Source organism: Chlorocebus sabaeus, chromosome 10 (genome assembly GCF_047675955.1).
Source record: "Chlorocebus sabaeus isolate Y175 chromosome 10, mChlSab1.0.hap1, whole genome shotgun sequence".
Classification (NCBI taxonomy): domain Eukaryota; kingdom Metazoa; phylum Chordata; class Mammalia; order Primates; family Cercopithecidae; genus Chlorocebus; species Chlorocebus sabaeus.
The window spans coordinates 51,823,315-51,839,764 of NC_132913.1; the positions used below are offsets into that span (position 1 = coordinate 51,823,315).

The 16,450-nt window shown below is 38.0% G+C and overlaps 1 protein-coding gene across 3 annotated transcripts in view; it reads right to left on the minus strand.

Moving 5' to 3' along the window:
- Window positions 1–16,450, minus strand: part of GRB14 (growth factor receptor bound protein 14) — a 128,949-nt gene that overhangs the window by 34,506 nt on the left and 77,993 nt on the right. For all 3 annotated transcript variants that reach the window (XM_007965179.3, XM_007965181.3, XM_038002005.2), the window contains one exon: window positions 560–681. In XM_007965179.3, coding sequence (XP_007963370.1) covers window positions 560–681 — 122 coding nt within the window. The remainder of the gene's footprint in view (window positions 1–559; window positions 682–16,450) is intronic.

Genomic DNA, 16,450 nt, shown 5'->3' on the forward strand with positions numbered 1-16,450 from the left:
CTCCTTTCTACTTAGTTAAAAAATTACTGCACTGGAAACAAAATAATTTGGAACAGCAAGATTCATGTCAATCTTAATTTCTGGCTAAGTTATAATACTCTCAACAATCATTAGTCTGCTTTTACTTTAGAAAGTCTATTTAAATTTCCCAAATTCTGTAGAAAGTGATAAAGTATAATAGTTTGCTTAACATTTGTTCTTAATCTGTTTGAGAACCTATAAAAATTCATTTTCCACATCAAATGTATAATTGTTTCCTTTTCACAAAAGGCAAAATTAGGTTTCCTAATACTTTTAAATTAAATAAACCAAATTCATCTCAATTCAGACTTTACCAATAGGGCTTCAAAAAGCTTTACAACTGTGTATCTGAACTACTGTGATTATTGTTCACTAATCATTGTTAGCATGAGAAATGTGGGTATAATTTTAAAGGACCAGAGTCTTCATCTACAATTTACCAAATAGGACTGTATTTTATTTATAGTGACTATCTCCTTTGCATAAAATTTAACTGATTCATTTATTTTCCATAACGATTAATGGGGATTTCACTTACCATTGGGTTTTTAAAGAACTCATATTTGGCATAATTTTTTCTGAAGTATAGCTTATTTTCTTCTTCTATCCCCCAGTTGGATAGCACTTCAATCACCAGTTCATGGTCTTCTATTGTTCTTTCTGTAAAGAATGTTTCAACGAGTATGTTGACAGATAGACAAATATACATATACACACACACACACATAGACACATGCAAACATATAAAATGTATTACGCATCTTTATTAAACATAGCAGATTTCAACTTAATTATGAAATAGCCAGATTGATAAAATTTCTCATTGATATTCAATTTACTAATGTTCATTTTTATACCAAAGCAGACTGTTGTCTAAAAAGAAAACATGTATAAAATATCATAATGTACTCTTTGTTATCTCAATTTCCTTTTCTTACTGTGTAAATAATATAAGCTTGATAACAAATCTGCATGAAGTATATGGGAGCTACTTTTTTCTCCAACTTACCATGGTGCCAAAATTAAAATATTTATTTCAAGGTTGAACAATTCACTTCATTAAGAGATGAAGAATTTTGACAGGTTCATGTGCATTTAAGACTGTCCAGACTAATCTGGATAGCTGAGAAAAATGAAAATAAATGCTTTAAAAGGAAAATTTTAATACAAGTAGATATAGGTATTTTTTTTAAGAAGCCCAATTCCTTGGGGCACTTTATTATTTCAAAGCTAATACTCAGGAAAATATATTTTGTAATAACAATGAATAATTAAGTAGGGTGAGAAGGCACTTGGCAGAAAAGGCACTTAAATGAAGTAAGCAAAGGCAATTGTAAAGAGGTGAACATAGCATGCAAAATTCCTATTTTTATAAGAAACTGTGAGGATGTTGACAGTAGTATTATGCATAATAGCCCCAAACTTGAAACTACCCGAATGCCCACTTCTATGAGAATGAATAAGTAAATTGTGTAAAAGCACACAGTGAAAATATACTACAACAACCCACAACAGTATAGATACATATTGCATTTCCTGAACACAATATTTAATTAATAATCCAGACACAGATAACGCATACTGCATGATTCTACTTACATAAAGTTCAAAACAGCAAAATTAATCTGTAGTGCTAGAAAGGGTTTTGGAGATATTAAGTAAGTGGGGGGCATGAAGGGAATCACTGGGGTGAGTATAACACTGTTTCTTGATCTTGGGGTTGGTTACTCTGGTATATGCAATATCTGAGAGTTCACTGAGTTGTGCACACTTGGTTTGTACACTTTTCTTAATGTATGCCATACTTCAATAAAAGGTGGAGAAAAGAAAAGAAACTGGAAATTACTAATGCAAAACAGGAAATGGAGAACAACCAAATAAGGAATATGGAAATTCTCTGCTGTTTTACTGTTTCTAGGATGTTTTTAAAAAGCATTTATGCCTCAGAAATTCAACATTCAGTAGTGATTTGTGACCTACAACACCCAAACTCTTGAAAGTAATATCATTCTTAAATAGACATTTATGCATCCAAAAGGAACTTCTCCTAAGAGTGTTCAATGAATATGCATGAGTTTTAGCTAAGTGTATATCAACACTTGGGGTTCTATTACTAACTCTGATTGCTCCTTTTCTATCCCATTGACTGGCTCCACTAGCTCCTTTCCTCCTACATCTCAGTCCCTGGTTCAACTCCTTTCTTTCTCCCCCTATAAACTAATCCATTCTCACCTCTTCAATCATCTCATTCGTCAGGTTTTCTGAAGTGAAATCTCTGGCTATAATTGTTCTCACCCATGCTCCTGTCCTAACTGCTATACGGTCCACCACCTCAAATACAGTGTGTCTAAAACCAAAGTCAAAATATGACACATAAAATTACCATAGGATCCAGCAATTCCACTTCTGGCTATTTACTCAAAAGAAGTGAAAGCAGGGACTCGAACAGAAATTTGTATACCAATGTTCATAGCAGCATCATTCGCAATAGCCAAAAGGTGAAAACCTAAAGTCCATGTCCATGAACAATGAATAGATAACAAATGCGGTATATGCAGTACATACAATGGAATATTCAGCTTTAAAAAGGAATGTAACTCTGACACATGCTACAACATAGATGAACCTTGAAGCTATTCTGCTAAGAGAAATAAGACAAATACAAAAGAACAAGTGCTGTATGATTCCACTTATACAAGGTACCTAGAATAGTGAAATTCATAGAGACAGAAAGTAGAATGGGAGTTGCCAGGGGCTGGAGAGAGTAGGGAATGAGCAGTTATCATTTAATTGATGTAGAGTTCCAGTATGAGAAAATTAAAATATTTTAGAGATTGATGGCCAGTCATGATGGTTGCACAACAATATTCAACAATGTGAATTCATATAATGCCACTGAACTGTACATATACAAAATTTTAAATGGTACCAAAAAACTTTTTAAATTTAAAAATGAAACAAAGTCATCTACATTTTTCCCTTTCAAATGGCTTTTTCTTCCTAAATTATCCTATCTCCATTACTGTCATTTTTACCACACTCTCTCAAAAAAAGTAGAACTACAGCTCACCTTTGCAACTTTCTCTACCTCTACTCCAATATCTTCTACTCACGAAATTCTCAGATAGCAGGGATTCTTCCTCTGGGTGTCTCTCACACAACTAACAACCCCCACACCAGGTCCTATTTCAATTTAGACCTTTGCCTTTTCTTGTTCAGCCTAACTAATCTTCAAACCTCTACTTTCTCATTCTTCTAATCCAACATGGACACTGATAGCATAGCAAACTTCCTAAAACATGTGTATGAATGTGAACCCTGCCCAAAAAGGTTGTCTGCTTCTGCTTGTTATAGATAAATTCATATAGTCTGGCAGTTAGTTATAATTTAGTCATTTGTTCATCCATTTGACAAATATTTGCTGAAGGTCCACAGTATGTCAAACACTCATCTTAGGGTGAAAAATTTTGTAGTGGAGAAGACAGTAACAAAATAATTGTCCTCACGAAGCTTTCATTCTAATGGGAATATGTGGATAATAAAATGTGAATCATAAAAAGTGGTGGTCTTAGTCCATTTTTTGTTGCTATCAAGAAATATCGAGGTTGGGTGATTTATACAGAAAAGGGGTTTATTTGGCTCATGGCTATACAGGAAGCATGGTAGCAGCACTTGCTTCTGGTGAGGACTCAGGAAGCTTACAATCATGCGGGAAGGTGAAGGGGGAGCAGGTGTGTCACATGGCAAGAGACAGCAATAGACATGCCAGGCTCTTGAACAACCAGCTTTTGTGTGAACAAATAGAGGGAGAACTCACTCATTACCACAAGGATGGCACCAAGTCATTCACGAGGGATCTGCCTTCATGACCCAAACACCTCCCACTAGACCTACCTCCAACACTGGGGAACCTCATTTCAACAGGAAATTTGGAGGGGCAAATATTTAAGCCATAATAGTGGTGACAAACCTTACAGGGAAAAATAGAGCAAGGAAGAGAGAGAAAGTGCTGAGGACACAGGGGATAGGAACCCATTTCCAACAGCTTGTCAAGAAGGCCTCATTGAGAAGATAGTGTTTAAACAGAGACCTAAAGGAGAAGAGGACAGGCGCCAAGCAGATAAAGAAGAGGACTAAGAAAAAAAGCCCTTGAGGTGAGAGAAAGGCTGGTATGTTTGAAATACAGCCAGGAGGTTAGTGTGGCTAATGTTGAATGAGGAAAAGGGGTTATCCCAGGAAAAGAGGTTAAGGAAATAATGGTGATGAGATGATGAGTTGTAGAAAGCCCTGCAGTCTATATAGTAAGGATTTGGCTTTTCCTCTGTGTTAGATGGGAAATCATTTTGAACACAGGAATAACATGAACTAACAAGTTTCAATAGGATCACACTGTGGAGTAGAAACTGATTTTAAAAGGCTGAAAGCACAAAGACCATTTGGTAGGCTATTGGAACTAACCCCAGGAGAGATGATGCAGCTTAGATTAGCATGGTAGCAGTTGATGTAGTTAAAAAAAAATACACAGAATCTTGATCTATTTTGAAGGTAGGGCCAACAGAATTTGCTGACAAATTGGATATGGAGTGAAAAAGTAAGTACTTGAGGAAGACGTCAAGGTTCTCAGCCTTAGCACTTGGAAGGACTGTGTTACCAGCAATAAGCTAGAAAAACTGCAAGACAATCAAAGTGGAGGGACATCCAGTGATCACTGAGCTACCAAGTGGGAAGTTGCATTCTTAAAAATCTGTCTGTTGTGTATATGTACCCTAGAACTTAAAGTATTAAAAAAAAAAAAAAAAATCTGTCCTACTTCTGTTTACTTCTCATGTAAACTCAGCTGGTATTTCAAGATTATGAAACACAGGTACATATTATTAAATGCACTATGTGCTAAGCACTGTATCTGTATTCTTTGCAACTGCAGTGGAAGACAATTTCAAGATATCAATAAAGATGCTTGTTTATTTGCTTTGTCAACCTATGTTTCCTTGGACCCATTACCTTTCTCTACCTCTAAGAAAACACTGTGAATTCTGCCCTCATACTACACTATAAAGAAAGGAAAAAATAGCAGAGAGGCATTTTGTTGGTTTTTTTTTGAGCTTCGCAGTAGACTTTATCAATTTTTGACAAATATAATTGTTTAGGAAGAAGCATGCCTAGCCAATCCTCCATTGTCACTTGTGGGGACCCACCCTCTGCCCTCTGAGAAAGGAGGCAGAGTTAAAGAGTGATTGAAGGAAACTGGTGGAGTGAAGACTGTGAGGCAGCTAGATGGTAACCGGATGGTGTAGGTCCCAAGTGACCCCGCATTGTGGGGAAAAGAGAGATCAGACTGTGAAACTGAGGCAATTGCAGTAGTTGCTGATGGCCTTGCAAATCTTAACCCTGTCACTTTGGTTAAGACTATCTGAAGTACTACTATTGTAAATTTCATATTAATCCTTGTGTGCCTGCTCTGTCTGCTGTCAGTCTGCAGGTATACCCAACAGTTCCAAAGAGACAGTGACCATCGAGAACAAACCATGATGACAATGGTGGTTTTGTTGAAAAGGGGGAGATGTGGGGAAAAGAGAGATCAGACTGTTACTGTGTCTATATAGAAAGAAGGAGACATAAGAGACTCCATTTTGTTCTGTATTTGAGATGCTGTTAATCTGTGACTCTACCCCCAACCCTGTCCTTGCAAGAGACATGTGCTGTGGTGACTCAAGGTTTAATGGATTTTGGGCTGTGCAGGGTATGCTTTGTTAAACAAGTGCCTGAAGGCAGTATGCTTGTGAAAAGTCATCACCATTCTCTTAATCTCAAGTCCCCAGGGACATGTACACTGCCAAAGGTCACAGGGACCTCTGCCTAGGAAAGCCAGGTATTGTCCAAGGTTTCTCCCCATGTGATAGTCTGAAATATGGCCTCGTGGGAAGGGAAAGACCTGATCGTCCCCCAGTCTGACACCCGTGGAGGGTCTGCGCTAAGGAGGATTAATATAAGAGGAAAGAAAGCCTCTTGGCAGTTGAGAGAGAGAAAAGCATCTGTCTCCTGCCCGTCCCTGGGCAATGGAACATCTCGGTGTAAAACCCGATTGTATGTTCTGTTTACTGAGAAAGGAGAAAGCCGCCTTAGGGCTGAAGGTGGGACATGCTAGCAGCAATTCTGCTCTTTATGCATTAAAAAGGTTTATGTAGATGTTTGTATATGCATATCAAGGCACAGCACTTTTCCTTAAACTTATTCATGTCACAGAGATCTTTATTCCTATGTCTTACTGCTGATCTTCTCTCTACAATGATCCTATTATCCTGCCACTTCCCTTTTTCTAAGATGGTAAAGATAATGATCAATAAATACTGAGGGAACTCAGAGACAGTGCCAGCATGGGTCCACTGTATGCTGAGTGCCAGTCCCCTGGGCCCACTTTTTCTTTCTCTATACTTTGTCTCTGAGTCTCATTTCTTTCCTCAAGTCTTTTGTTCCACCTAACGAGAAATGCCCACAGGTGTGGAGGGGCAGGCCACCCCTTCACACATCCTGCCTCCTTCCTGAATAGAACCCTCTAAGAGTTGTAAGATTCCAGATAGGTTTAACAGTGGTATGTGGCTCAAATCAGAGTATAGACTTATAAAGTCTATACTCCAGCCTTAAATAAAAGCCCTCCAAGCATGACAGAGAAACAATAGCTAAGAATAATGTCAAGTCCATAGCATCCCAGTACGGGGCAAGAGTATTGTAGTACCAAGTTCCCAAGAAGAAATATGGAAGGACTAAAGGAAGACCGTGAACCTAAGGGTCATCATGATTATGCAATAAGCTTAAAAAGCAGGAGTTGCTACAACATGAAGACAACAGTTGGATAAAAGTTAGACAGATATCCCTCTGGGGATTTAAATGTCCCAACAGAGTGCTGGAGGAGTGAAGGTAGGTCTCAACCTTCAACTGAACACATTTTAAATGTGTATGGAACTCATTGATAAAAGTTGCATTGATTATTTTCCTCAAGAAGACTAAGAACAATCCAGAGAACAAACAAATAATAGAAGAATAAACGGTCTGTTCTTAAGCCAGGTGACTCAGTATTAGAAACTAATTCAAAATATTGTAATGAAGTTACATTTCTGCATGTCTGAGTCTGAAAGCTGTTTCATTATTGTATTTAATTCTTATAATACCTGTAGTAAGCTAAGTAATGGCCCTAAAGATATCAGGTCCTAATCTCTAGAACCTGTAAATGTTGCCTTATATGGTAAAGCCTTTGCAGATGTCATTAAATTAACGATATTGAAATGGTGAAAATAACCTAAATTAAGGTGGATCCTAAATCCAATCACAAATATCCTTGTAAGAGAGAGGCAGGAGATTTAGCACAGACAGAAGAGGAAAAGCAATGTGATCAGGGAAGCAGAGGTTGAAGTGAAATCATCACAAGCCAAGGAAAGCTAGTAGCCAAGAGAAGCTGTAGCGGGCAAGGGATGGAATCTCCCTAAGGTTCTTGCAAAGAATGTGACCCTCCAGAACTATGAAAGAATACATTTCTATTTTTTAAGCCACCAAATTTGTAATTTGTTACAGAAGCCTTAGGAAATCAATATAAGAATCTAATAAGCAAGTTATAGTTCCATTTTTACAGATAGAAACAGGTTCAGAATAGCATATGGACCCACCCTCTGCCCTCTGGGAAAGGAGGCAGAGTTAAAGAGTTATTGAAGGAAACTGGTGGAGTGGAGACTGTGAGGGAGCTAGATGGTAACTGGATGGTGTAGGTCCCAAGTGCCCCCATTTGTAGGTCCCAAGTGCCCCCATTTATAGATCCCAAGTGCCCAGGGTGAATGACAACCACATGTCTGAGCCCAAGTTGATGTTCTTTTCCCTGCACACATGGCTTCAACTTCATGGAAGTTCTCACCCAAGGGACATTCCCTATCACCTTTGCTGGATCTATTTATATCCTGCACATTCTGTCTATATCAACTAAAATTGCTCTTTCATGCTTCTGCCATTCTCTACCTTAGTTGCTTCCAATTCTTTTATTTTGAAAGGAATTCAATAAATATTTGCTAATTAACTGAGAGTAAATCACATTCTAAGTGTACGGGACAAAACAGCAATGGGCAAGATTTCAAATTATGTCAATCTTCACTTTCCATGAAAGTACAAATCATTTGAATTTGGACTGCATCAAAAAAGAAAATAAAACAAAAAAGGTTGAAAAATCAAACTGCATTTGAACAGCTATGACAAACGTGTAACTAAAGAACTAAGCAGGTTCAGTGGCTCATGCCCGTAATCCCAGCTACTCAGGAAGCTGAATATAAAAAAAGAACTAGTGTAACATGTACGGTTACTGAGAAGTGGAGTCTAGTCAGGGGTTTTGCTGACCACATGCAAATAAAAACCAGAATACCAATCTTGAAAAAATAAAATAAAGGATAAAAGATTTGCAGAAAATGTCACAGAACTATAAAACCAAGTATTTACATAATGCAATTACTAGCACTAGGAAACTAATCTGGTAATCTTAAGAAAATACGTCTTTTAAAAAGCCATCAAGAAACAGAGTATGTGAGAAAGCCAAAGACATACATTCCATTCCTTCAAAAAAGATTTCTAGTACTGTTCTATCAAAAATTCAGATAACATATTAAGGAAGCTAATAAAAGTCAAGAGGATTGAATGCAGCTATAGTTTTTTTACCTTATATACTAGCCTGGTAATGAAGACATAATTTTCTTATTATAGAATCTGATTTTTAGAGATTATATTACATATTCTTTTTAAATGTATATATCACCATCCCAGTTTGGATGCATTGTACCTTCCCCCAACCAATCTCATTATGTTAAAGGATTAATGTTACAATAATCCATATAACCCCGGGAGGCATAATTGAATATCAGTTAACCGCATCTCACATAAAATTGGCATTTCTTTTTTCAGTGCAGATATCTGACTAAATACAGGCCCTAGTAGACAGAAAATTCAACAGGCAGATGCAAGATGACTAGATGGATTACTCCGAGAAGAAAATTAAAATGCTGCCAAAGGAGGTGAAATGTTGCTGAAAACCAACTTTCATTTGCCTTGGTCTAGCCAAAAAACGTCATTACCAAGACCTAAGAAAAGGGCAAACAAAATAAAACACTAAACCGAAAGGCCTTATTAAACTTTCTATGGACCTTTCTCCTACCAAGCAAATTTTAACCAACTAAGTAATCCTACTAAGTTATTTATCATATATTTCAAATATCAAAAGGAACAATATTAATTCTACAACTAGGGGTTCTTTGCTGCAATGTTCAAAACCCAGAAGGAACTCAGGTACTTTTTGAGTTACCATTTGAGAAATGACCACAGGTAGGAATCACATGAATTCTAAATTATTATTTTAAATACTTTATTTTTAAAACTTCATAAAATCCATCCAAAGAACTATAATAAAACATGTTATTAAAACATCACAGATACAAATCTATTGAAAATAAAACTTTCTGACTTATTTTTTGGGGACTGGAAAGTAAATTACGATTGTCAACTACCACTCACACGTAGGTAGAAAAATAGGAGGGAAGCCCTCTTAAATTACTTCAACATAGCAATCACGAAGAAGGAAAAACAAAGAAAAGCTTCAAAAGCATTTTTAAAAGCTTTTTCAAAACAGAAACAAAAATTTCATATTGCCTTAAGTTGTATTTTTTGTTTCCAATGGTCAGTGAGGTCTTATGGTAATAAAAATAAATATTACCAAATAATGATAACTACATGTAATTCTGTTTTCAAATTTTCAGAAACTCTTTCTTTAAAAAAAGAAAAAGAAAAGAAAAAAGAAGAAGAAAGCAAGAAGTTTCTTCTGAAACTGTTGATTTAACATCAAAGTCTTTTTAAAAACCTCAATCCTCCAAGAATGGAAAGTGCTCACCTGTGACCTTCTGCCTGGATTTCTTTGCTGAATCTACTGCCAAGTACAGCGTGGAGCTCAAATAGAAACCTGAGTCCCTACTCTTCTCTCACTTGATAAGAGAAGAAACAAAAGTGGCTTTTACCTCTAATTCGCTCAGAAAACAATTTTTTGAATACCTTTTTTACAGGAAACTCCAGGAGACAAATGGTCCTTGTACTTCTCTATGCTGGGTAGAAACTACATACATTTTGTCAATCTTATTTTCAGATAAAAATGAACAGTCTCTGGCCAAGCAAAACAAAAACTGGAGAAGCAAAGAATAAAACGCAGCTCACTTTCTAAAAGGTTCCTTAACCTAAGAATACTACTTAATACCAGCAGGATCCCCCAGAAAATTGCCATCAGACACATTCAACTCCCCAAGTGCAATAATAGGAAAATTGTGACACTTCAGCTTGATGGCTATAAAGGCCCTGCAGTTCATTCTTCTGCAAGGGGAAATAGTCTCCAATTAACTCAGACCCAACCATTGCAACTTATATTCAGAGACAGCCTTATTTTTCCACAAAATGCCTGCATATATATGATCTCGAGTTGACTGGGTAAATATCTGAAGAGCTTACAGACAGTTTCCATTAATCTGAAGGTTCTCACAGCATTCTTTAAGGACTCAGAGTAAATTCTATCTGAGCACGGCATGTGATTTCTTTGGCTTCTTTTCCAAGCCTATTCCTTCTATGTACTTTGTAATCCATCCTTTTAATTTTTTGATATAAATGCCTTACAGTTTAGTATGACTTAGTTCAAACCATGTTTATTTGTCTCAGATCCTGGGTTACAAAGATGCATATGTACAGAGAGTCCCGGCTCCATGGAATTACTGTCTAATTTTAATAATAGGATCACCATTAAAATAGTTGTAGAAAATGTTACAGCAACAAAGAAGATGTATATTTTGTCCAACTTGGGGCTTCAGAAAGATGTCTGAGCTAAGGCTTTAAAAATCTCTTTCAAAGTTTTAAAAATTGTGTTTATTTCTTTTTTTCTGAGTATTAAAATAATACATTCCATTAAAGAAAATTTTGCAAATACAGATAACTTACAATCACAATACATCTTTGAACCTGTCAATCAGGAATAAGCACCTAACCTTTCAATATATTCCCTTCTTGTCTTTTTCTCTTGCTCTATATGAGTGTATGTGTATATGCTTTTTATAATATTAGAAAACATATATTTATACACTGATTTTATTCAATCATCACCACAATGTTACATTTACCCACATCAGTCTTCAAAGGAAGAATAAAAGCATGATCAAAAGCTGCATAACATTACATCCTTGGATGTACTGTCATTTATAGTATTCTCCTTTTATACTGTTAGGTTTTAACTCGTCTAGTTAATTGGTATTGTAAACAATCTACTTTGAACAACCTTGTATCTAAATCTTGTCCACACTGCTTGTTTCTCACACCTACCTATATAGTATGTCCTGTGGAAACATCATCTCCCAGGACACAATTCATCACTAACACTCTTAGTGCCTCCTGCAGCTCTCTGTTGTTTTCAGGATTTGCAATTTCCCCAGGGATGTATGAGTACGGGTGGTGGCAGCAAGCATCCTGATCATCTCAAGGAACAGCCCTGGAGCAGCGGCAGCAGTTTGCGCCTAGCAGCCAGGCATGTGTAAGAGGCGGATGTGTCTCCCGGCCTGCTGTCAGATGGAAAGGGTGACTCTACTTCACAAGGCTGAGCATGGGATGCCTCCAACTGCTTTTCTTTCCCCACTCTCCCAGGACTGTGGCACTAGGTTACCTATCAGTCAGCTTGGACAGCTGAGAGTTTTCATCTTTATTGTCATAAGCATTTTTAAGAAAAGGCTGACATTTTACTTTCCTTCCATTTTTAACTAAAATAACTAAGCCCAGGAAGATGAACAGCAGTTAGCCAAGTAAAGATGGGCAGGAAAGGGTTTCCTGTGACTCTTAACAGCATAAACAAGAAAACTGAGTAGAAACTGTAGTGTATGCAGGCATCTGCAGGCAGTTCTCTAACATATAAACTAAAAGGAGGGAAGGGTGGGACATTAAGGCTGCAGCTATGAAGGGTAGACAGGTCACAAGATGCTACAAGCCCCACAGAGGACCTTGGACCCAAATGCAAAAAGAATCAGGTCTGCATTCAGATGGATAACGTTAGCACTACCAGAGGCAGGAGAACCCGTTGTGAGGCTAACATAATAACTGAGGGGAGAGATGCCAGGACCTAAATTCATGTGGCTGAGGCTTTGAGAATATGTAGAAGGAAAAATCAGCTGAATCAGAAGCAGATTTAGTTATAGGCACTTCCCATCTTTGCTAGTTAAATATTGCCCATTTCCGGTCTGTGCGTGCTACCAGGACACCATGTCTCCTCAAAGCCCAGGGGGTCAGGGCACATGATTCTCTTTATGGAAAGAAGCACAGTGCCACATGTCCCAAAGGCTTCACAATGATTTCTGCTGTGACGAGGGTGGTCACAACTCTGATGGCTGGTATGTTATAAACTGCACAGAAAGTCCAACTACATATCAGCTCCAGAACAGGAAAAATACTTGTACTTCCTTTGTTAAAAAGAAAAAAGAGTGAAGAAGCAGCTTCCAAGCAGGAGGCTGTGAACCATTCCCTCACTGTCACTGTGCATTGCTTCTGTCTTAAGGCGATCACATGGGCATAGCTGCACACATTAAACTGGTTTCATTAAGAGCCTCCAGTCATTCATTTTGCTTATTAAAGCCACTCCACAATGATATTCACAATGGAAATCTCAGCTGTCCCTAGCAAAGATACTAAAATACAATTAATTCCTCTTCCCGAGGAGTCTGTAGGTATGCGCTTGAGGTATTGTGTTAATTGCCACTGTTTCATACCATGGCTTCAATTAGGAATCAAAATGGGAGCAAGACAAACACGGATCCCATTAAGTTTCAGAGGACTTGAAGCTGAAGTTTTTCCCCCACCCTACTCTTACACTGATTATGACAGCAGAGAGGACTCCATCTGGGGAACTATAGTGACATCCAGTGGCTGTGAAGCGAACCACACCAGTTGCAAAACCTGGTTTACTATATCACGAAAAGAGAAATATTTGTTGACAAGCTGATATTTTAAATTCAATGTCTATTAAAGTGTGTGTACAAGTAGAACCATATAATAATATGATCCAAAATAAGGACATTCAGAGATTCATAACAAAATCAAGATATTTAGTTGTTTTCAATGATTGACTCTGCCTATTAAAATTCTCAGCAGCATATATTAATAATTACAGGTGGAGGATATGAAACATGGACATTGCATTCAAAGTTCCAAACATAATATTATTATACAATTCATGTTTTGAACAAATTCAAAAACAGGTAATTTTTAGCATGATTCTCTTGCTTAGCCAAAATAAATATCTGGCTCTCCTATAAAGTGAACTCGGTTGGCTCGGTTCAATCTCAGTAATTTCATTACTACCTGGGTTAGGAACATTTATACGAAAGTTTTCTTGGTGGTTCACAATTTAAATTACAGCATTCCTGAGAGAGATGTAGAGTGAGACAGAGGCAAACCGACCACAGAATCTCAGGAACATTTGCTTGAAATACTGTGGTGGGAAGAAACCAACTTGCTTCAGTGGGAAAATGCAGATTACAGAATCTGACAGAATCTAGATCTTTGTATTCCTGTATGTAAATAGATATGAAAATACATACTCTATGCACACTAGTAGTAGCTATCACACATATGCATTTATATTAGAAATACTAATAATGGCCAGGCGCAGTGGCTCACACCTGTAATCCCAGCACTTTGGGAGGCCAAGGCAGATGGATCACTTGAGGTCAGGAGTTCGAGACCAACCTGGCCAACATAGTGAAACCCCATCTCTACTAAAAATACAAAAATTAGCCAGGCATGATGGTGCACGCCTGTAATCCCAGCTACTCAGGAGTCTGTGGCACAAGAAACACCTGAAGCTGGGAGGCGGAAGTGGCAATAAGCCAAGATTACACACTGCACTCCAGCCTGGGTGACAGAGGGAGACTCTATCTCGGGAAAAAGAGGAGAAAAATTAATAAGATTAAAGTTTCCTTTGCCACAGAAAGCGTAACTCTGAAATTAAGACTTCAGGTTCAGGAACATACCACATTTTGAATGTTAAGTATTCCCCCTTCTGCTTTTAGTAGTTTGTGATATGGTTTAGACAGATGAGAAGCAATTATAGTAGCATATGTATTAACAACTCGGAATGTCTCTGAAACTGGCCTAAGCTTATCTTGTTCACTAAAAGTGAGCTAAAGTACAGAAAACCCTCAACTATCATCTATCCTATAAGTCAAAATATCCTTACCTATGAGGCCTCAGGATCTCACAAACACTAAATCTCATAGACACGCAGACCACATGTGAAGATGATACAATGGGGGCATGTACAGCTAGTAGAAATGACAGATAGGTGGGGATCATTCCAGGGAGCCACAGGGAGTCTGATGGAAAAGCAAAATGAAAGGTCAGATCTTGCATTCTGGCCTCCTTAGTAGTATACTTTTAAAACTAAATCACATCATATTCTTCTCTGACTCAGAGACCTCCCCTTGCTTTTTTCTCACTCAGTGTAAATGCCAGGCCCACTTCCTGGCCTATGAGACCCTACACGATCTGGTCCTAGGGCAGCTCTATGAAGTTCTCTCCCATTACCTTCCACTTTAGTGACTCCACTCCAGGTGCAATGGCCCCGAGGCTGCTTCCTGAACACAAGCACAGGGCCACGTCCAGGCCTTTCCACCTGCTATTCCCTTTGTCCAGAATAATCTTCCATTTAGTTGCACAGCCTGCCTGCTGTGTGCTTCATTTCTCTACTCAAACATTCCCAGTCAGGGAGGCTTTCCCTGATGCCTCTTTAAAGTGCATCTCCCAGCCAGGTGCAGTGGCTCATATCTGTAATCCCATGACTTTGGGAGGCCGAGGCGGGTGGATCATGAGGTCAGGAGTTCAAGACCAAGCCTGGCCAAGATGGTGAAACTCCATCTCTACTAAAAATACAAAAATTAGCTGGGCGAGGTAGTGGGCACCTGTAATCTCAGCTACTTGGGAGGCTGAGGCAGGAGAATCGCTTGAACCCAGGGGGTGGAGGTTTCAGTGAGCCAAGATTGTGCCACTGCACTCCAGCCTGGGCAATGGAATGAGACTCCGTCTCAAAATAAATAAATAAAAAATAAGGTACATCTCCCTTCTGCTCTAGCACTCACTCTCCCCCTTTCCTCCTGCCCTCCCTCCCCAGAGCTTATCATCTCCTATGGGATAACAAATATTAGGCCTTGTTTCCTCTCTCTCTCCCCATGAAAATGCAAACTCACAAGGGCAATACTTTTTGTCTGTTTTGCTCATATTGCATCCCCAGAATCTACAACAAAATATAGGCTTGGTACAAAATTGTCAATAAATATTTGCTAAATTATTTGGGGAACATAGCCAGAGAAGGCAAGACGAATTACTGATTTTTGTGGAATCTGTAAAATGACAAGTAAAAAACTACAAATACTCAAGATATATTTTAAGTGCACAAAAGAAAAAAAAGAAGGTAGTCTATAAGAGTTAATACATATAGCAACTATGTTAAAGTAGAGAAACTGATTAAAGAGCTTTAAAAAATGTTAACATTAGTTAGCTCAGTGTTGAAATTATGAATAATTTTGTTTACTTCATGATATCTTTTTTTCAGTTATTTACAATGAGCTAGGTTATTTTTGTATTTAAAATATTTTTTTAAATAATAGGCCGGGTGTAGTGGCTCACGCCTCTAATCCCAGTACTTTGGGAGACCGAGGCGGGGTGGTTCACCTTAGGTCAGGAGTTCGCAACCAGCCTGGCTAACATGGTGAAACCCTGACTCTTGTTTAAAAAATATAAAAATTAGCTGGGCATGGTGGTGGGTGCCTGTAATCCCAGCTCCTTGGGAGGCTGAGGCAGGAGAATCACTTGAACTTGGGAGGCAAAGGGTACAGTGAACCAAGATTGCGCCATTGCACTCCAGCCTGGGTGTCAAGAGTGAAACTCCATCTCAAAATAATAATAATAATAATAATAATAATAATAATAATAATAATAGAGGCTGAGGCTGGAGGATTATTTGAGTCCAGGAATCTGAGGCTGCAGTGAGCCATGACTCCACCAGTGCACTCCACCTCAGGCAAAACAGTGAGATCCTGTCTCTAAAAAAAAAATAATAATAATGAATTTAAATGTAAATAAATAGATACTATGCCCTTCTCTTTACAATTCTATTTATTTATTTTTTAAAATTTCAACTTTTATTTAAATTCAAGAAATACATATATACATATGCAGGTTTTTAACATGGGTATACTGTGTGATGCTGAGGTTTGGATACAATCGAACCTGTCATCCAGAAAGTGAGCACAGTACTTGACTGTTAGTTTTTCAACCCTTCCTCCCACCTCTTCCTCCTCTATTAGACCCCACTGTCTATTGTTGCCACCTCTATGTC